The sequence below is a fragment of the Myotis davidii genome, unplaced genomic scaffold, assembly GCF_000327345.1.
Source record: "Myotis davidii unplaced genomic scaffold, ASM32734v1 scaffold323, whole genome shotgun sequence".
Lineage (NCBI taxonomy): Eukaryota > Metazoa > Chordata > Mammalia > Chiroptera > Vespertilionidae > Myotis > Myotis davidii.
Genome location: NW_006295491.1, coordinates 3,409,609 through 3,433,503, shown reverse-complemented (window position 1 = coordinate 3,433,503; position 23,895 = coordinate 3,409,609). Strand labels below are relative to the sequence as shown.

Here is a 23,895-nt window from a genome sequence, read left to right as displayed (position 1 = left end):
GAGAAAATAAAAAAAAATTTTAGTTTAGGTTTTACCTTTCCCCATGGGGGAGGGGGGAATCATTTGAAAGGAAAGGGTCCGACCTCTCTCCCAATATCCAGAAAGGAAGGGGGGGGGGGATAGGAAACTTTTAGTAAAATAAATAAATGCAAATCTATATGCTAAAAAACCCCACATAAACAAAAAAACAGCTCTCCCTTAGAGTGGCTGCTAATGGGTATGGGGTATCTTATTGTGGTGACAAAAATTAAATTGTGGTGATGCTTGTAAAACTGTGAGTATACGAAAAGCTATTATATTGGACATTTTAAATGGGCGAATTGTGTCAAATGTGAGCCAAATCTCAATAAAGCTATTAAAAGTTCTCCCTTCAATTATTTCCTTTCCCACTGTGTTTACTTGCTCAGCAACCATTCACAGCACAGCCCTGTACTGCCTAAGTTACTTTCTCTAAGGTCACCAAGGATTCTGAGAACAACCCAATGGGTACTTTTCAGTTCTTATCTGTTCAATCTTCTAGACATGTTCTAAAAAACAATACATGTGGTGTTGTAACCAACCTTCAACCTTCAATCCACTGCCTTATAATACAGGTAAAAATACTTTTTATGGCACTGAAGTTCCTTGGTGGTCTGGCTCCTATCTCTATCATCTTATCACTTTCAGTTCATTTCATTCTCCAGCTATGATCTCTTTCATCTATGCGTACATATCCTTTGCTCATGACTCTACCCAATATTCTATTCATCTTTCATTGTACAGTCCCAGCCTCTCATTTCTCAGAAAACATGCCTGGATTCTCCTGCCTGGGTTTAGTACCAATCCTCTATCCTTGTACATACATACAGTGTGCTTATCCCTAGAGCAGTGGTTCTCAACCTTCCTAATGGACCCTTTAATACAGTTCCTCATGTTGTGGTGACCCCCAACCATAAAATTATTTTCGTTGCTTCTTCATAACTGTAATGTTGCTACGTTATGAATCGTAATGTAAATATCTGATATGCAGGATGGTCTTAGGCGACCCCTGTGAAAGGGTCATTTGACGCCAAAGGGGTTGCGACCCACAGGTTGAGAACTGCTACTCTAGAGGAGGGGCATTATCACACCAATTCTATGTCTGATGGAAATGAAGTCTCAGGCAGATTCATGTCATACAACTAGTAGACTCAGGGCCAGGAATGAAATCCACATTTATTGACTGGTTGTCTGTCTGTTTCTTCACTCTACTACAGGGGTCCTCAAACTACGGCCCGAGGGCCACATGCAAATACAAATATTGTATTTGTTCCTGTTTTGTTTTTTTACTTCAAAATAAGATATGTGCAGTGTGCATAGGAATTTGTTCATAGTTTTTTTTTTTAAACTATAGTCCGGCCCTCCAACGGTCTGAGGGACAGTGAACTGGCCCCCTGTTTAAAAAGTTTGAGGACCCCTGCTCTACTATATCACACTGTACTGTGCCACAGGATTTAGCATTATGATATAGAATGGCTATAATAAAAGATGATCACATTTGATAAATAACATTCAGAAAGCTTTGTAGAAAAACAGTATGGTGATTGCCAGAGAGAAAGGGAGGTGGGTGGAGGTAGAAGAAGGTAAAGGGGGGTTTAAATGGTGATGGAAGGAGACTTGACTTAAGGTGGTGAATACACAATACAATATACAGATGATGTATTATATAACTGTACACCTAAAACCTATATAATTTTATTCACCAACATCACCCTAATAAATTCAATAAAAAGAAAAAGAATTGGCTAGACATGTTATATTAAAAAAAGCTTTGTGAATTAATCATATATATTTATATAAATAGTACTAAGTAATGAAGTGATATATTCTTTCAAACACATCAGGTACCTACCATACTTAGAACACAGCAAGCCACATTATTAGAATGCATGCTGAATCTAATAGAAATATATGTTTATATAGCATCCTATATAATAAAAGCATAGTATGCAAATTGTCCCTTCGACTGGGAGTTCATCCAGGAATTCAACCAGAGGGTGAGGCCAGCTGGGGGAAGGGAGGGAGGCCCTCCCTGGCTGGTGGTGGTGGCAGGTGGCTGGAGGAAGGTGCGAGGGACCTTACCAGTGCATGAATTTCGTGCACTGGGCCTCTAGTAAAATATAAACATAAATTAAGGTGTGATGAGTGCTTATTATGCACTGTCAACATGACCAGGTCATACACAGAATTATAAAGGAATGTACTGAGTACTGGTGAAAAATGACAAATCTTACTTATTACACATAATGTTCTCTTTAAAGTGATTATGCTAAGCAAAATAAGCCAATCAGAGAAAGATAAGTATCACATGATCTCACTCATCTGTGGAATCTAATGAACAAAATCAACTAATGAACAAAATGGATCCAGAGACATAGCAGCATGGAACAGGCTGCCAAATCTCAAAGTCAGGGGTGGGTGGGAAGAGATCAACCAAAGAACTTGTATGCAATATATGCATAACCTACGGACACTGACAATAGTGTGGTGAAGGCCTCGGAGGTGCAGGTACAGGGTGGAGGGGTCAAGTGGAAAAAACAAAGGGGACATCTGTAAGACTTTCAAGAATAAAGATAAAGTATGAAAATGTTAGATTTCATTCCTACTATTACCATCTATGGCTATACAGGTACTTATGTATCATCTATAAATATGTGTTTTATCACATTTAAATAGATATATGCTTGCAGTCTTATTTCTTTATTAAATTATTTTCCTAATACTTTCAATTAGTGAGTAGCCTGCAAAGTTATAAAAATTATAATTATTATTATTTATCCCTTCATGGTTTCAGCTTGAAGAAGCTCTCATTTTTTTATTGAGTCGAGCATTTTATTAGAAGAAAGTCCTGGGTTCAAGTCCCAACTAAGTCTCTAACTGGAAGGTTATCCTGCTTAAGATACTTCATCCACCTGGTTTCAGTTTCATCTTTAGTCAAATGAAAGGAGGAGGAAGATGGCATCTAATACCTTCTAGTCTAAAGACACCTGTTAGCCCCAGTCAGGTAATTACCTCTCTCAGCACAGGATCAGTTATTGAATTCAGGTTGACAGCTCCTTCATAGGTCAGGTAATAGAACACATTGAGGGATCGAACAGCCTCCGGTCCTTGCTGTTTATAGCCAAAAATGAGATCAATCCACTGGTGAAGTTGGCAGGAAACAAATTCACTCTCCAGAGCCTGAAAAAAGGCATAGGTTGTATTATTATGCTGAATTCTATTTTTAAAATATGTAGAGAAATTGAGAACAAGCAGTAAAGTTTTGATGCTAAATTTACTGTGAACAGACTAAGTCTGGTGTCCTATTTTCCACCAGAATCTGTTCTCCCTTATTTACAATGAGAGGCCCGGTGCATGAAAATTCATGCACTGGAGGTGGGGGGTACCTCAGCCAGGCCTGCCCCCTCTCACAGTCCGGGAGCCCTCGGGGGTGGAACGCAACCTGGCGATCAGGGGAAGGCGATGTCCCCATCACACCTCTGCTGCTGCCACTGTCAGCAGCACAAGCCTCGGCCGGCCCTGGTTACCTGCACCTCGGAATGGCCCTGGGCGGCTGGGGGGCTGAGGGGACTGGGCGCCGCCATCTTGTGGCTGTGGGTACTGCCATCTTTGAGGACGGAGCAGTCAATTAGCATATTCCCTCCTTATTGACTGTGGGCGCCGCCATCTTTGTGATGGTGTGAGGACCAATTAGCATATTACCTCTTTATTAGACAGGATTAGAGTCTTTCCTGCACTTGTCATGCTGAATTATAATAGATTGCTACCATTAACATTTTGGTGTTATTCTACCATACTGTGTGTAAGCACAGTGAAGACCAGGGATGAGGTTCTGTCTTGGTCACATAACTCAAGACCTGACAGGTACTCAATTCATGCTTCAAAGATAGGTCATATAATGTAAAGGCTACTGTAGGACAGCAAATGTGGAAACATTAAAAATTTACTGTCCACTTAGAATATTTATAATTTTTCTAAATACTGTATAAACATTTTTTTTTGTTTACTGCATGTGACAACTGTAACCAAATCATTTAGTTATTTCAACTGAATTTTCATGCCAACAAATGAGATCTTAGGAGGAATACTTATAATTACTAAATTATTATTCTAGGTATTAATATCAAATGACTCCAAATTATCTGATTCTGGTAACATAACAGTGTCCAATAAATAATGAATGAACTTAATCAAGTATTCAGTAGAAATGCTGGGCACAGATCCACTCCAGGTCATTACATTCCCAGTACGGGCACTGTACCTAAAACACAATAGATGCCAATGTTCGCTGAATTTAATAAAATTAAAAATAAGAGTTTAAGAAAACTGGAGACATTCTCGAGGTATTTATATTATTTATTATTGTTCAATATTATTCCAACATGAAAGTTTAGTATTATGGACCACTTTATCTCTGATTCAAATCAGAGATCTCTTAAACTCAAACTGTGAAGAGTGAACCGAAGTGTACCAAGTTTTATCAGGTTAGTGTCTCATTGAAATTCTTACTGTTAGAATAATAAGTGAATGGCTATGATGTGTTTTGGCGTGACTTGCTATGTTATCAATATTTTAAAAAGAAGTCTGTTGTTTTTAAAACAAAGTTGACTAACTTCTATAGCAAGCAATGAGTATGAAATAAACTCTCTCATCACAAAATAAGTTCCTATTATTTCACAGGTGTAGACTTGTGCAAATATTTGGTTTATTAAAATAAATGCCTAAGAATAAGAAAGATGTTTATGGCCAAATTCAAATATATTTCCTTTAATAATATTTAACTTGGCTTCACAATATATGGTGTACTTTAAAATATAAAAAATAATTCTGTAAATAAAACTCTAGGTAATTCTTATATTGCAAAGTGTACCTGAAAAAAAAGTATACCTAAAAATAATTTAGCATGTTTCAATAGTCAAAGTTACTATTTTAGACATTTCTTGTAAAACTCGTATTTATACATTTAGTAAATAGCTAACAGAGCACAAGACTGCTTCATATTTTATTTGACATAAGAAGAGAATGTCTTGTAATAGCTTTAAATAAATTTCTATTTTAAGTACGTGGATTTAAAAAAATCAATCCCCAAATCCAGGAACTATTAATGCAAGTTGCACCCCAAAGTGATACGTTTGTTTCATTAACTCAAGGCCTTGGGTAGGAATGGGGGGTGGGAACATGTTTAAAGTGACACATAAAAACAGCAATTGTCTTAATTTGTGTGCAGTGCACTCCACACAAAAGCCCTAAATATGTTCAAATTAGAGCAAGCTGCTTGATTGTCACTACAGTCTCATGTCACATTAATGCATGACAAACATTAAACCATACACTTAAATGGCAATTTATATCATTTAAATGTTTACTGCCAGACTAGCTCATCACTCATTTAAATGTGACTTTCTGACAGCTAATTTCAGTTAATTTTCTCCAATTCACTTAATTAGAACTTTCAATCAGGGAAGAACCTCTACATATCTTTGAGATTACATCCTTTTTATTTGTTCAAAATTTGAGTCTACAAACTGCTGAAAAGCTCTGCATGTAATAGATTAGCATGTAATATCTGAATCTACAAAAAAGGTGCCACCATATGAAGCAAACTCACAGTATGTACTCTCGGAAAGAACCTACACTTATTTATGTAAATAATACTCTCGCCAGTAGTTTAAATAAAAAACGTTTAGTTTATATACACACATTATTGAAACTATAAAAACCCTGCATCCAAGCTAATTAAAAATTAATGATTTCAAAATTGTTTAATAAGATAAAACAGTCAGGAGTCTCCCAAGTGTCCATGGTATTGTGATTTGAAACTATAAAATTCTAGAAGGCTCAGCAAATGACAAAGTACAAATAAATTTTCTCAATATTAAAGCCCTAAAAACCAGAGCAATTTTATTTTGCTGTCATCAAAGAATTGTCTTACTAATGTTGATTACTTTTTTTTGCATATTCAAAATGTTGAAGTTGGTTAGATTTAGATGCTTAAACCTTGATACCACATCACACACGCAGAGATGACTCCAGTGTCATGGTTCAGCCCTCCCCTTTCAATATCATACTGGTCAGTCCTTAAGGGGTTGGCCAGTACCATGGAATGATTGGCAACATCTTTGCAGAGATTGATAAACACATTGCCTTCATGAATAAATTTTAAATAAACATTTAAAGACTACACTAAAAATCTCATTAACTGTCCTCAAGCATTTCTTGCAATATACTAAATCTTTAAAAAAAAAGAAAAAAGAAAAAAAAACACAAACAAACCGCTAGTTAAGGATATAAGAGAATTCCAAAAACTTTTAGTACATTTCAGTACAAAGTAAGTTCAGGACTTTAACATTCTTTTGATATCAGCGAATGACAACTGCCTAACCAAAAGTATTTAATATAAATGGACTTACTAAGGACTTGAGGGAAGAGGTAAAGACAAGAAGGGGGAAAGAAATTGTTGAGGGAAAAAAAAAACAAGTAATTCAAAATAGAATACCTTTGGATTACATTTTTTTATAACCTTTGTTTTTGAGAGTCAAAAAATATAAATCATAAAACATATTAAAAATTCCTTAAATCCCTTTTTATATGTTAAGGTTGTTAAAAATACTCTATATAAAATACTTATTTATATCCACATTTTTAGTCACAAATAAATAAAAACATGCCAGTGGAATGTTAAGCATTTGAGGTTTTTCAAAGCCTTTAGGACAGGCAGTCCTCATTAAGGTTGGAGTTAAATATGGTTTGCAGCTAGGGGATAGTAACAGGCTTCCCATGCTGCTCTCAAACCTAACCAATCAGTTGTTAGTACTCCCCTAGCAGGCTGAATACATCATTTACATCCAATGTGTGCTCTGAGTAAAATTTGTAAACAAGAAAATCCACTAAAATGTCCAACACAATATAATAATATCCAACTCATCTGAGTTACTATAAAATAAATCAGTGACTAATGTCCAATTGTTAAGGATCAAATAAGACTATGAAAAGACTATCATATGAAGCCTCACACAAATTGTCAATCCAATCCAGGGGGACTCATATTAGTCTTGACAAACTGTCTGGGGGTTGATATCTGTTTTTTTAATGAGATCTATTATACAAAGACTAAAATACTTTTTTAGATATGCTAAAATGTACAGTAAACAGATGTCAAATACAACTTATTAGTAACTTGTATTTGCTTGATATGCATGCAGAACATAAAAAATAAACCTTTAATATTTTAAAGATAATAGTAAATTATTCATAAATAACTCGTTTGTATAACCCTGTGTCAGAAATCATTATAACATATATGAATATGTGTCTAACAATAAATCTCATTGAAAAAATGTAATCTGTTTTCATGAAACTAACTCATTAAGGAGATGAATTATTTATTGGTAAAAAAAAGTTATATAAAATTATTCTTCGTTTCCTACAGTGGGGTCAAATAATATTATAACTTCCATAGAAATAGTTTGCTTTTTCCAAGAAACTCTAAGCTATTTGAGAATAAAAAGTCTAAAATAAAAGGCATTAATCATGTGTTTAACCCATGCATGGCTGAGAGATACTCTAGCAATTTCCTTTTATTTTCAAACAATCAAGTTTTCTTTAATGTAAAAATGACATAAAATCAAGCATATCAATTTCAATTAGCAAAAGAAATTATATGTTAATTGTTTACCTCAAGACCAGGAAAACTTACTTGTATATTATTTGTTTCTCATACTTATAACTCCAAATTGTTTATTTATATTTTGCTGAATGTTCTCATACCACACCATTTAAAAGAAAACAACTAAATAAAAGCTACTGACATCTTAGGATAAATGATTGTTATTAAAAAAATCAAACAAAACAAGTAAATATTACTTATAAACCTTAAGTGTAGAAATAACCAGCCCAGATACACATTTCTGCATACCTTTACCATTACTTGCATGCCCAAGCTTCTGGAAGGCCCTATTTAGTTGCGAGATATAAAACCCTATAACTTGAAGTTTCAAATAAAAAAATAAAAATCACTAACTCTCTTGCCTTGATATGTATTTTAAAATGCATTTAATCATACTTTTAATGGAAGAAAAAATAAAAATTAGTCTTATAAAATTTTAATTGTACTTATAATTAAGAGAATTCATTTGAGTGTAGATAGTGACATGTTTCAAAGGAGTTAATGTTTGGATTGGCAAAAATGTAATATACAACATTATGGACTCGGAATTTTAAGTATTTTTCATTTCAAATACATGTAATACAGCCTTCTACGCACACACACATACACACACATATTTAAAATGAACTGGTCTGTTATGTTTGCATGTGCTGGATTTCAAACACTAGTGGTAATGTTTCCTTAACATTGATATATGACCTTTGTAATTTACATTGAAGAAAGCTGTTTTTTTCAGCCTAATTAGAACTGTTTCAAATTTTCCTGCTAAATATATGATATAAAGTCCTTTCAACTTTTTTATTCTAGAGTTTCTTTCCATGTCAACTTTGTTCCAATCAAAATATGCTTTGAATTAAATGATTTTGATTGAATATGTGGATCACATTTCACTTCTAAGATTTAAAGTCCAAAAAGGAAAAGTTTAGCCTGTTCAAACAAAGCAAGAGCAGCCACTTTGCGGAAAGCTATTCACATTTAAGAAGACTGACAAATTGTTTGTGTGCACCATTAGGTCTAGTTTCTGCAATAGTTGCCAGATTTCCTGTCTCTCTAATAAGATACTTTAACTCCTTAAATGCTGGCTCTGAATCTGTGATGAATCCAAGTAACTTTAGCAAATTTTCAGTTTCTTTCTTTGAAATAAATAGAATGAATAGAAAATTAGCTGTTATATCAAAAAATTTCAAGAAACGCAAGTCACAGAAAAATCAACATATTTTCATTATGAACAGATATGAATTTTGAATAGAAATATGCTTTCCAAATAGAATTATTCAAAAGTGGCAAATCCACATTAATCCCCATTTTCTTTAAAATATGCATTAATTAACCGATTAAAGATTACCTTTTCAGGTAAAACACAACAGTGAAAACATTAAAATGCTGATGAAATATACTAACAGGAGTTAACATTCTCCCATATTGATTACAATACATCACCATGCTTCAGAATCCAGATATTTACCTTAATATAAATATATAACAAAAATGTAAATCAAAATTTTATACTATTTACAAAGAAAAGTTTAATTTCTATGGCTTAAAAATTGTGTGAAGCTGTGACATTAAGAACAATAAGTCATGAAAACCATAGGGAGAAAGGTAGGATCAAGGATTAAAGGGGGGGTGGGGAGAACTGTTGGATGCTGAGAAAAAAAAATTGTATCTGACAGCTTAAAAAATGAAATTTAGTCAACAACACATTGAAGTTCAGGCTGAAAGCAGATAGAGAAATCAGTAAAGGGAGTTCTGTACTTACAAACTGCCCTTGAACTGTTGGGAAGAAGAGAGATTTTGGAGTCGGCAGCACACCGCTCATTCCTACATTTCTACCATTACTAAAGAAAAGTGTGAGTTAGTATCATATCTTGATATAACCATCAAGCACTCGTGCATCTTTTGGCAGGACAATCATTCTGTCTACGATTGTTATTGTGTAGTTTTAAATGGACTAGTCAACCAGCTGTTATATATTTTACACACTGAAGGCCATGTTTCCTTTGAAATTCATAGTTTTAATCTCAACTGAAGTCTGTATTGCTGTGTGCCAAGATCAAAAGGATTAGGCAAACTTGTACAATTACCCTCCTTTTCAGGGAGATGATTTTTTTCCCCAATGTTTAAAATAGTCCTGCACGCTGACATTTTATCCAACTATTTTCTTTAGAGCTACAGAACATTAAAACATTTAATTAACATTTCAACCTTAGGTCACTCCTAATCTAAAATCTAGGAATTCATAATATACAGATATTTTAAACTAGTTATAGTATAATACAAATAAGGAGATGGAGCTTTTAAAAAAAACTCTATCCCATAAGAATGGATGGCAAACAACTATATACAAGGACAGAGATACTCATCTACTTTACTATTTGTTATGTTTTGCATGACTTCATTCAGAAAACAATTTAGAGCTTACAACAATGCACAATCAAGATAAAATAAATTTAACTATAAAAATAATGATAAGAAGTACATAAAAATCACGCCATGAAATTCCATTGACTTGGTAAAGGTGCACTATATATCTGGCTCTCAGCTAGAATTCTATTAGGCAACATAAAGAAAGAAACACGAACACTTACAAGAGTCAAATATGACCATAATGTAAAAATAAACCAGATGGCCTAAAGAAAAAAAACACACATTATTTCTATTCCTGAGATAAGAAATTCCTCCCTTGGCAATATGATGGAATCCAGGTATGTGACTCTCGAAGGGACTGAGTTAATCCTAGATAGATTTAAAGTATAGACAAATGGAGAGACTACATATTCTTCAGGCAACCCTGCATAAACATTAGTTTTCGTAGGTGAGGCTTCGAATGGTAAATTCTAGATTATACTCTATGACAAGTACCTGGAATGCAGCCATTTTATTCTGTCAGTTAAATGAAGAGCCACAGGCTTCAACAACAGCTAAGCCGAGTCACAGGGCTAATAATCTGTTAAAAGTGTGTAGAGGAAGGCCCACCTTCACTTGGAAGGGACAGCGGCCTGTCCTGAGACAGGTCCAAGTTTCTCCTCTGAAAGTAATTTTAGGTAAACTTTCCTTCACAGATAGATGGGCAACAAAAGCCTCCAAATGCCAGCCATGATGTCCTAATATTTACGGACGTCAAAATCCCTAGAAAATTAAATCTGAGCACTGTAAATTGCTGTTATGCTCTCTGAGATACACTAGTTATAAAAACATACACTTAAGTAATTAAAACATTAATCTAAAATTCTCAATGATCCACCTAGGTTTAGAAAAAAGAATAGGTTTCTTCTTTAAATCATGGAAAAAATGTCTTAATTTGTTGTACAAAGTTCTGGAAGTTTCATTTTCTAGTTAGTTACAAAAGGAAGGAGAACAAAACTAAAATATGTAATCCTTTCCCATTTGCTTATCCACATAGATCTGATAAATACTAGCAGTCTTTTCCTTTGAAGAGGGCCAGACCAAAATCTCTACTTATTGCCAGATGTAGTTTAATCCCATGGGGACTCCAGACAAAACCAAGGAGCTGTCTTCATGGCACCAGTGGCTCCCTGGACTGACTGCCATAAACTTATATTGGCAAATCAAAATCCTTGGCAAAACAGCATGCTTATTATATCACCACCTCCAAGAATACCCAACAAAGAAAAACTTAAAGTAAAGAATATGAACACAAAAGTTGCTGAATATTTTTAAAGCATTGACAAGTTCAGCCAGAAAATGACATCTGCATTTACTTTGTGTCTGCAATTGTATATACATACATTAAATGTAGGACTCAAAGTCTTTTTTTCATTTTGCAACTTTTGATTAATATCAGCAGCTCTGTCATCCATTCAATCTACAAGCTTTTATTGAGTGCTTACTATAGGTTCTGTTCTATGCTAGATTCTGGGGATAGTGAGATGAGATGCCTCTTTGAGGGTGGTAGGTAGGCAAAAGGTCATCCATCTCTAAGATGACTACAGTAGTCAACATGAGAGGCACTGAGAGCCTCAAGATAGTGGCAGTGGCAGTGAAGAGGAGGGGAAAGATTTTAGAAAGATTTACAGTGGTTCTCAACCTTCTGGTCCTTTAAATACAGTTCCTCATGTTGTGACCCAACCATAAAATTATTTTCGTTGCTACTTCATAACTGTAATGTTGCTACTGTTATGAATCGTAATGTAAATATCTGATATGCAGGATGGTCTTAGGCGACCCCTGTGAAAGGTTTGTTCGACCGGCAAAGGGTTCGCGACCCACAGGTTGAGAACCGCTGATTTAAGATGTGACTCCACCAACTGATTACCAATGTGAGAGATGAAGGAAAGGGAGTTCAGGATGACAACCAGGTTTCAAGTTTGACCTTCATCATGGAGAAGGAACAGTTTATATAGTAAAAGATTAACTCAGTTTTGAAATTAATATTAGTATTTTGGATTTTCTTTTATAGATTTGAAGTTAATCCTAAGCCTTTCTTTTTCAATCTAAGGCTGCTAATTCTAATAGAAATATGTATACTACTTAAGTATTAAATTATGTTCACATTCAGTACTGGGATGTCCGAGCCAAAACAATTCTGGGTAGTAAAGTGACTATGAACAGAAAATTAATTTAAGCCACATATATAATTTAAAAATTTCTAGTAGTCACAGTTTAAAAAATTAACAGATGAAACTAATTTAACACGGTATATTTAATCAGAAATTCAAATATATCATTTAAACATATATCTATGTAAAAAGTATTATTTTGTGTTAAGTCTTAGAAATCTGGCATGCATCTTACACTTACAATGTACATCACATCTCCATTCAGATGAGCCACATTTCAAGTGTTCAACAGCCACACGTAACTAGTGGCTACAACATTGACAGAAAAGCTTTCTACTCAATTCCCTGAACTGAACCTGCATTCAAATTTTTACAATATCCTATATAATAAAAGGGTCATATGCAAATTGACCCTAATGGCAGAACTACCAGGAATGACTGGTTGCTATGACGTGCACTGACCACCAGGGGGGCAGACGCTCAAGACAGGAGCTGCCCCCTGGTGGTCAGAGCACTTCCACAGCTGACTCCTGGCTGTCCGGTGCTACGGCGGTGGCGGGAGCCTCTCCTGCCTCTGCAGCAGTACTAAGGATGCCCAACCTATGGCGTAGTCCCGCTTCCCATGAGGGATGTCTGATTGCCAGCTTAGGCCCGATCCCCAGGGGAGTGGGCCTAAGCCATCAGCTGGACATCCCCCGAGGGGTCCTGGGCTGCGAGAAGGTACAGGCCAGGCTGAGGGACCTCCCCGTCCCCGAAGTGCATGAATTTTCATGCACCAGGACTCTAGTTCTGAAATTAGAATGTAGGGATTAGCATTATTTAACCCTTTATAAAATACACCTTTTCTTACTGAAGATAAAGATAAAGCTCCCAAAGCACAAAGCACCTCCAGACTACAAAATGACCTTTGATGCGGTTCTGAAAAGGTTGTTATAATTTTCAGCACATGAAGAATGGCTATACCTTAGGACACAACAGCAGAAATATAGTATCTTCAAGTGTGAAACAGACATAATGTTCTGTCATGTATATTCTTTAGCCATTTACAAATCCCTGAAGAGATGTGGTGGCATGTGAAAGATGGCACTATGACTGACCTCTCCAACAATAAAAGTAAATGGCTAATTCTATTAACTACAATGTCAACTGTAAACGCTCTAACTTTAAAAGTTCGTGGTTAGAATTCTTGCATATTGTTTACTCAGCTGTATCAGTTATGTACTTTAAGAACTATATAGACACTAGAGGCCCGGTGCACAAAAATCTGTGCACTCGGGGTGGGGGAGGGAAGGTCCCTCAGCCTGGTCTGTGCCCTCTGGCAGTCTGGGACCCCTCAGGGGATAATCATCTGCTGGCTTAGGCCTGCTCCCCGGGGGATTGGGCCTAAGCTGGCCATCTGACATCCCTCTGGCAGCTCGGCAGCCCTCGGGGGATGTCCACTTGCCAGCGGGGTCCCAGATCAGGGTGGGGGTCCCCACTTGGGTGCCTAGCCAGCCTGGATGAGGAACTGATGGCTGTTTTCAGGCTGCCTGCACCCCCTTTAGGGTGGGAGTCCCTTCTGGGGTGCCTGGCCAGCCTGGATGAGGGGCTGAGGATTTTTCAGGCTGGCCAAGCCTGCCGGCAACTGAAGCTCCCAGACTCTCCTTTTTTCTTTTTTTTTCTTATTCTGGCATTTATTTACCTTCTATAATTGAAACTTTGTTGCCGCTCCAGCTCTGTGGCCACCACCGGCTTAAAGCAGGTATCTGGGGTTTGTTTAGCTTCTATAATTGCAATTTTGTTGCTTAAAGTGGAGCTCAGAGCCTGGCCGCAGCAGACGGGGAACCTTGGCTTCCTCCATCACTGGAGCAAGCAAGCCTCCTGCTAGCTTCAGCTGCCTGGCTGTCGGCCACCATCTTTGTTGGAGGTTAATTTGGATATCTTGCTGATTAGCCAATGGGAAGCGTAGTGGAGGTATGGTTAATTTCAATCTTTGTCTATTATTAGATAGAATGGGCTACAATTTATTATAGGGAACACAGGGTTTACTAAAATTCAGATACAATAAATCTACAGACACTGTGGATATATTCATACACCTCATAAAAGGCACCTCCTTTTAGCAGCAATTGGAACTAGCCTCTGTTTGCCCACTCCTAGAAATCCTTTCATGTTTGTGATAAAAGTCTATGAGACTCTACATCACAGTAAATTGTAGGTATGGTCCTTTCCGAGTTATCAATGGAATAATGACTAGTTATAGGGTCAGTTTTAGTTATTTTTATGTATCCATGACTATCTGGGCAATATGAGATCAATAACCTTAACTTTTTGGAAAATTTAAGTAAATTTGTTATTTATGCTTCCTTAACTCCCTTTCAACATCTTACCAATCTCTAATTTTTCTGTTACAGGCACACCACTGAAAATGTATTGGCAAAGATGACCATGTCTGACTGTCTAAATCCAATGGGTGCTTATCTTTCCTTACTTCATCTCTTTGCTTAATGGTGTTTATGTTTCTCTCTCTTTTCTGAGCTTCCTTGATTCCCTCCCTCCAGATTCTCTTTCTACATTTCTGATTATCCTTCTCAATTTTAAATGTAGGGTCCTATCCTTCTGTTTACCTCTCCAGTGTTTGTTGTCCTCATTATTCAGTTCCAGGCCCTTATTTCTGAAATAACTCAGGCCAGATGAGCCAGACATCAACTACCTCACCTGACAATTATTACCATCTCCAGAGTGTCAAGGTGTCAAGTCTAAAATGTTAACTGACCATCAGAGTACTTCTTTTGGTGTGTGCTTCAGGTAACTCAAAGTTAATGTGTGTGTGAGTGTGTATGTGTGTGTGTGTGTGTGTGTGTGTGTGTGTACGTGTGTACGTGTGTATGAAAATAATACTTTTTCCTCTTAAACTACTTCCTTTCTTGCTTTTTGGATTATGACTGCAGCCCAGTCCTTCATCCAGTCAGCCAATCTGAAAACTGAGGCAGTCATTTTGACTTCTTTTCCTCTCACTCCAAAACCAGATCAGATAACGAGCCTCCAAAATACCTCTCAATTTCATTCTTCTTCCACTTTGACTATGTTTGCATCTGTGTTTCATTATTTCTTGATTCAATTATTCTAACACTATCCAAACTGTTCTCTTTATCTCTAAAATTTCCTTTCTTTGGGTCTTCCTCTAAAACAGTGGTTCTCAACCTTGGCTGCATATTAGAATCACTTGGGAATCTTTTTAAAATCCTGATTTCTGGGCCTCATCCTCCAGAAATTCTGTTTCTTTGTTATGGGGTGGGGCCACAACATTAGTACCAAAGAAACAATTTCCAGAGGATGAGGCCCAGAAATCAGGATTTTAAAAAGATTCCCAGGGGATTCTAATGTGCAGCCAAGGTTGAGAACCACTGCTTTAAAACATGACCAAATGTTGACTCTTCCCCAAGACTTTTTATGGTTCTTCTTTCCATGGAGCAGCTGATCTCCATCCAACTGAACATGCCCTAAAAGCACCTGGATCCCCCAACAGGGTCTGTTTCTGTAGATCTGGAGTTGAGCCCTAGATCTGCCTTTTTAAAAAGTCCTCAGGTAACACTGATGCTCCAGGTCTGGCAATCTCTTTCAGGCACCACAACCCCAAAGAAAGAAGTCCATGTTACTTACAAGGCATTAAAGATTGTTCATATAACCTCCCTGTGGTCTTATCTTTCCATAGGCATCACTCACAGTTCCCTTACACACATTTGCACTCTACCTTCTGAATTAAGTTTAGCTGTTGTGCTATACTATAGCAATAAGATTTCTGTTCACACTGCTTCTTCTATCTATAATACCCTTTCCATTATCTTGCTTCCTCCCCAGCACACTTCTACTCATTCTTTAAGATTGTGATCAAATGTAGTCTCCCCGGTTAAAACTTCCCCAATCGTTCCAGGAAGCAAAATAAGGCATTTCCTCTTTTGATCTCAGAATAAAGTATATATAAAACTATGTCTGGTGACAGATATTAACTAGACTTGTGGTGACCATTTCACAATACATATAAATATTGAATCATTATGTTATACACTTGAAACAAATATAATGTTACATGTCAATTATATCTCAAAAATATTTTTAAACATCACACGTGCAAATAAATGAAAAAAATACATATTAAATGCTCTAATGATGGCTTGTTGTTCTCCTCCATGGTACAAACCACAACTACTATATTATTTGTTATATTACTAGTATAGTATATATTACCACAAGTTTTATGTTTATTTGTTTAATTTCTTATTTATTGTCATCTCCCTCACTAAATAAGTTTGAAAAGAGCAGGTACTATGCTTTCTTACTGCTATAATCCCAAAGACAAACAGACAGTAGGCACTCACAAAGTATTTGTTGAATAAATGCTTTACTTAATCTACTTCTCTAATTAGTTACTGTCATGTCTGTTTGATCTTAATAATGACAGCCCCAAAGGGCAGGTGTCATATTCTTCCAATTCTGTGATCACAGACCTAATTACTCAGTAGCCCCTAATAAATGTCTGTTGAATGAATGAATGGTATTTAAGAAATTCTTGCGATTTAGCACAATTCATTGTTTATGCTCAGGAACTATGATCTTAAAGCTTTGTATAAGAAGCATGAAATGGACCATAGAAACTTTAACCAGTTGATACAATGCTAATTTGGCAGAGTTTTATAAAATGTGAAGAATTTCTTGTGATTTCTAGCCATTGCAAATGAGATGTCCATAGTTGGTTAAACACAATCAAATTTGGGGTAGGATGATAGCATGAAGAAGAAGGGAAATACATATTACAGTATCATCTTTGAAGATTTTATTTTCTCCTGATGGATGCAAATAATGTCTATCATAAACCCGACAAAGGGTCAAAAAGACAATATATTATTCAAGGAAAATGCATCAGAAGGTCAACTTGGAAGAAATTCATTGACCAGCTAAACAATAACAATATAATAATAACAGTAGCACCTAACATTTCATAAGTACTTATGATGTGCCCCATTTTATGTAAAATGTTTTACATGGGCTATTTTATTTAAAATTTCACAATATTACCAGATAAGCACTATATTTAAAAAAAAAATTGTTTTACAAATGAGACTAAGAATGCTAAATTGTTTAGTGTTACACAGGAAGTATCTATCAGAGTTGCAGTCTGAACCCAGATCTGATCTCTAAAGTCATGTTATTAACTACTATACATCCTTTTTAAAGCTTCTGAAGTAGAATGGTATATCCCAAAGTTACATTATGAAAATCTTAAACCATTTTGCACTAAGAAATATTTTAATGGGTTTCACATATAACATTTGATAACACTAATATTAAGTAAGCTGAGTACATACTAAATCTGATATGCCATGTAAACCTGCAGGTTTACTTACAGGTTTTATTATTATTTCAACTATTCTTTGCTTTTATACCCACCTTTTTAAAACTAAAATCTTCACCATGTATTAGTTTAGTTTTCTGTCTTCCTCACAAAATGTGAATTCCTGGAAGAGATTATATCTGCACTCTTGAAACTGAGCACATAGTAGACACTCAATAATAGAGCTAAATAAAAAGCACACATTTTAGGCCTAATTTTTCATTAATTTAACTATTCTTTCAGAGATTTTAAAAATCAAACTTAAAAATTAGAGCAAGACAGAGAATACTACCCTATTTGTTAATTGCTAGGTCCAAAAACTCTTATAAGGAAGCAAGCCATTACACTATTTTGAGATGAGACTTAACAATGAGTTCATTTTGCTATTTTTGACCATCCATGAGCATTAGCAACTTAAAAAGATGTGATTTCATGTATTTTAAAATGTGTCATTATTTTATTTACACATGAACTATCTGAATTCTTTAAATCAAACTACTGTGCAAAAAGAACAAAGAAAATTATCTTATTTCCTTTTTAAATAAACATTCTCATTTAACTACAAAACTCGGTATATGTTTTTGCTGAATTTTTAAATGTTTTAAATACTTTATACAATAACGCTGTCTCAAACTATCTTACTCAGGACACGAATTATATGTTTTTCTTTTCTTTTTTAAAAAGCATAGCACAATCATTATTTGCTTTTGTGATTTAATAGCCCTTACATATCCCTCTTGGCAAACACTTCTAAATTAAATCACTATAATAATAAACAACAATGTTAACAAATAAATCTGATGTTAAGATATTTTTAAGCTTTTCAGGTAACTTCTATGGTAAGTTGTAAGACACAGTAGAGTACTGTAAAATCAGAACTGGGAATCACTACCTGTGTTAGAGTTAGGACAAATGGATCAAGGACACAGATTTATTTATACTCCTCCTTTGTTGTTCAAAAATATAACTTTTCAGTTAAATTCAATACAAAGGATGCAGTTGTAAGGTCAGAGTCTATCAAATATATTATTAGCAATACTGACATTTAATTTTTTCTTAAATATGTAGGTGAAAAGGCAAACAGCAATGCAAGAGTTAATTGAAACATTCCTCTTTAGAGCAAAGGAGTTGAAAAGTGGGGGCTGGTGGGTGGCGGGAGGAGGGAACAAGGCAGAGAGATGCAGAGTTAATCAGGGAGCAAATCCAAAGCCAGGCATGGATAGGCCTCACTAATGAGCCTCAAGTACCCTGCAGTGGTTTTCAAACTTAACTGGCTTCAAACGATGCTACCCCATGACAGAATGCAGCTAGCCATAAGAGGAGGGTGATTAGAATAAATGACTGGAGTAATTAACTCTGATGTGAAACCACCTGATTGGAAAAGAGAAGCCAAGAGCTATTTAGCTGATGGTCCTCTTGCAGAAAAAGGAAGCTTTCCCTTTCTCTTGTGTGGGTGTTCAGTTAGAACTCAACTCTTTCAAGTAGGTATTTGGTAGCACTAATGAAAAACAGCTTTCATTCAAGGGCCTCTCAAGGACCTTCCCATTCATTTTGAAAGGGGAAGAAAATAAAAGCTTCAAAGTAGAACTAATTTACTTTACTCCCCTACCTCTTAGTGAATTTTGCATTCGTAAAGTCTGCATTAGTATTTACGCTAACAGTCTAACTCCAAATAATGTTATCAAATAGCAAAAGTTATTTATGAAATAACCAGATAAGGACAATTAACATTTTAAAATTTTCCTTTTCTTTAAAAATATTTTACCACATTGCATGTACAAGTTAAATATATACAATTGTTATTTGTCAACCATACTCAATGAAGCTGGAAAAATGTTTTACATAGAAAACTTTAAACTTCAGTGTTGCTCGGTGTAAATGCTTTCTTTATAAGTGCCACTGGGACCATTCCTCCTGTGGCAAGAGACTCTAGAATGAGGGAGAGGGGCATAGTGTGAATGGCGTACTTTCTCTTTTGTTCCAAGGAAAACAAAACAAACAAAAAAGAGTAATGTAAGGCAAGGAAAGAAAGAGAACATATTTTTGCAAAAAGACAGCTTTCTTACAGTGCAAACTGACCCAAAGAATCCACCACACTCTCCAGTCTGCTTTATTTTACAAGAGGAGAATTACAAAGACTAGGGGCATTACTACCTGCTGTTTTACAAGTAATCATTAATTCATTGGACCAATGTTGTTCTGTACCTGCTGAGTTAATGTTCCCGACACACCCCTCCCTCTCAAACAGGTTCACAAGCTGCCCAGTAACAACCAAGGGTGTAGTAGCACATGTAACTTAGCAAATGTTTATGCCTAAACTCGGATTTATTTGACAGCTTTACACCTTTGGGCATGATATAATTAAATATTTTGACAGCTAAACAAAAACTGTATAAATTTAAAAGCTATTAGGAGCTGAGAATCTAGAATCCAAATAAAATAATTTGCTTATACCCTAAACCACGTTTAGCAATGCATTCCAATAAAAAGCACAGAAGGCTACATGTCTACCCAACCGTATTAGCTCATTTTTTCACATTTCTCCCGTGAAGAATGTTCTCCTTATACACACTGACAATGACTTTAACATCAACAAAGGAAACACACACAGATTTAAGATTATCAATATAACTCTTACCTTTGGCTATATTTTATAATTTTAGAAACAGGAATATGAATAAGGCCAAGACTATGAAATATTATATAAAAGCCAGCTGTTTCTTTAAAAGGACTTAAAGAAACACAAGCAGAGTGGGTAGTCCTTCAAACTCTGCCTTAAAGACCTAGGAGTTGGTCCTTATTCTCCAGCGGTTCTAGGTTTTCATTGTACTCTGTGCTACCTGGTCTTCTTAGGTCCTCATTCTCTTGTGCAAGGGAGGGGTCACAGTGACCTACACTGCTTATCTTCAGAGAAACTCACTGTTCATTACTGAGCTCCAGAAAGCATTCCCATCAGTAGCACTTATTACTCAAACACATGGATTGAAAGCCTCAGATACATAAAGGAAAAAACAAAACTGCAATGCAAAATCAACCTAACATTTTAAAAACAAAAGGCTGATTTGTATCCACCATTAGCATCATTCTGGAAAGCACCTACAGAGATTGGCTTCTTAACAAGAAGCTCACATTCAAACAATATGTAATCCACTATATACTAGTAAAAACATTTAAAACCTACTTTTCATTATGTAACAACCTGAAGAAATACTGTACCCTCACTGAAGGTAACAATGATCAGTTGTTTATTTTAAAAGAATCAATGACATGTTTAGAAACCAGTGCACTTCTCATGGGGTGTTTATATTTCACTTTATCATCCCTCTTGGAAAGACAGTTCTCAAGGGAGAAAATACTATGAACCAAATCCTGTTTAACTTAAGCATGTTGATGTCAAATAATTTAAAAATCGTTCTAAAAAGAGCTTCTTGTGTATATATCTAAAAACATCGCTGCATTATCTAATTGTCCTCTTCCTCTCACTCATGTTAACAAGAAGGATGTCTTTCTGTGAGCCGTATTTGAATTTACTGGAACACAGCTAAAACAGATTAAACTTTTTGAGTGTTTAAATATCTGACAGTGTATGGACTGCAGGGAAAAGGGACTGGGGACTCAGAAGCTGATAGTTCCAATCTGGCTTTTTTTTTTTTTTTTAATGAATGAACCTTGAATAAGAACATTTAAACACTCATTATTAGGGTCAACATTGCTAATAGATGAATAGCTATTGGAAAACTTAGTGACCTTATACCCACAGGTAAGTACTACTTGGTATAAACTAAGAAATTAATAATACTAAAAGACTACCTATTAAAGATGTCCTTTTCTGAAGAAAAACTATCTCGGTGTCTTTTATTTCATTGCTTCTCCTCTCCAGGGACAATATGTTTTGAAAAATGTTATCTTGGCTAACAGTAATCCGTATTTCTGTACAGGCTCTTTTCTTAGCCAGAATTCAATTAAAATTAAACAGATATCTACCAACTTCCTCTTCCTACATTCTTCCCCTTATTCAATACACTCACACACATTTCCACCTGTCAACTAAAGTGTTCACAAAGCAGCCACATAATCGGCCCTAAGGGAAATGCAGAGGAGCTTACTGCATTTCAGGGACAACACAGCAAAACAAGGTTACTCCAGGTTCTTTTCTACGGAGGGTCCTATTAATATTATAATGGTGACCCCAAGCTATCAAAGAAAGATAACATCATTATCATTATGCCATTTTTATCAAATAAATAAATATGTGATTTCTGAATGACTTTTAGTTTATCATAAAATTAAACAGAACATTCCACTTCCCTAGCATATTTGTAATCTGTCTTTATTCTTAACCAAATGTACTTGTGTATGAAACTAGAAATATTGCTATCACCTGGTGGTTCTAAATTACTCAGGAATGTCTACTTTGAAAAAGATATAGTTTTGATATGGGTTTTGATATACAGAACATATATAATTCAATAAAATGAGAGGTAAATTCTCTGAGTTTGACGGCACAGCGTAAATGACCCATTAAAATGAAAGAAGTGCCCTAACCGGTTTGGCTCGGTGAATAGAGCATTGGCCTGCGGACTGAAGGGTCCCAGGTTTGATTCTGGTTAATGGCATATACCTTGGTTGCAGGCACATCCCCAGTAGGGCATGTGCAGGAGGCAGCTGATCGATGTTTCTCTCTCATCGATGTTTCCAACTCTCTATCCCTCTCCCTTCCTCTCTGTAAAAAAATCAATAAAATAGATTTTTTTTAAAAAATAAAAAAGAGAAGGAAGTATTTTGTGCACTTCCTAAGAGAACATTATCTCACCTGGTGTAACAACTGTGCAGTTAAAAAGGCAGGGTTTGCAACAGGGAAGGACATTAAGGTTTGTTCAATCCCTGGCTAGAAAGGTTAGCTAAAAATCTAACTGCTGTAATCTTTTAATTTTTATGGATTTGTGTTGTTGGCTTTTAGGAATAATTGTGTGGGGTTTTTTGTTTGTTTGTTTTGCTGCTAACTATGCATTAGATCAGGGGTTGACAAACTTTCCTATAAAAGTCCAGACAGTAAATATATTAGGATTTGCCACATGATCGCTATCACAATTACTCAACTCTGCTACTGTAACCCGAAGGCAGCCATGGACAATGTAAAAAACATGGTGGCTGTGCACCAATAAAAATTTACTGACAAAAACAGGCAGCAAGCTGGATTTGGCCCTTGGGCTTGTTTGCTGGTCCCCGCTTCAGACTCATGAAAACAACTTTTAAGTTAGATGAATTTTGATTTTTGCTACACTTTAAGAAGCTGATTAGATCTAGAATCCAAACCAGCAGATGGCCCTAATAACAGGAAACATGGCTTCTATCTGGCCCCTGATGGTATGTTCCTTCTTTCTATTCCCTCTGATACTGTCTCAGAAGACTTCCAATCTGCAAGAAAATAGCTTCTTCCTCAGTGGAGCCAGACATCTACTCTGCCACCTATGAGCTACAATCTAACTCCAAAGGATCCTATTAGTCCAAATGTGACAATGGATAAGTTGTTTGGTTTTGCTGAGTCTCAATTTCCTTAAAATACGGATAATATCTTGAGAGAATAAAATGGAATAATACATGAAAAAAGATCTAAAACAATGTCTGACACATAGTAGGTGTTCAACAAATACACTCATCTTTTATTTTACCACTTCCCCTCCTTACCCACAAAACCTCCTGACCACAAGTTCATTCATTTATTCTACCACTATATCTTCATTTAGGACTTATCATACATTTCAGAGAGAGTGCTAACAACTTGGGGCACAGCGGTGAATAACATTAACAAGGTCCCATTGTCATTCTTGTGGAAGACTGAAAGCTCAAATTATTTGACAAGATAATGTCAGATAGTAATTGATGCTACAAACAAAATGGTGAGATATAGACTAGCATAATTTTGAACAGAATAAGCAATGAAAAGTCCTTTGGTAAGGTGACATATGACTTAAGACTTAAAGGATAAAATCAGCTGGTCAAAGTAACTGAAGAAAGAGTATTCGAAATGAGCTTAACAGGAATAAATTTCTGGAGGTTAGAAAAGTTCTGGCACATTCCATATCAAGAAAGGAAGTAGAACTCATCTCCTGAGACAATGGCCAATGTTAACCACTCTAGAGTGTCTGCTGTTCATGCCAGGCAACACCAATTTTTGCTCTACTACTTGTGCAACTATTTTATATTCTCACCAAGAGTATAGAAAAATTCCAATTTCTCCACATCCTTGCCAAAATTGTTGTCTTCTGGTTTTTGATAATAGTCTTCCCAACAGCTGTGAGATATCTTACTGTAGTTTC

The 23,895-nt window shown here is 35.8% G+C and overlaps 1 protein-coding gene across 5 annotated transcripts in view; it reads right to left on the bottom strand.

Moving 5' to 3' along the window:
- The window catches only part of LRBA (LPS-responsive vesicle trafficking, beach and anchor containing), a 554,230-nt gene that overhangs the window by 65,751 nt on the left and 464,584 nt on the right, over positions 1-23,895 (bottom strand). For all 5 annotated transcript variants that reach the window (XM_006770131.2, XM_006770133.2, XM_006770134.2 and 2 more), the window contains exon 48: positions 3,031-3,198. In XM_006770131.2, coding sequence (XP_006770194.1) covers positions 3,031-3,198 — 168 coding nt within the window. The remainder of the gene's footprint in view (positions 1-3,030; positions 3,199-23,895) is intronic.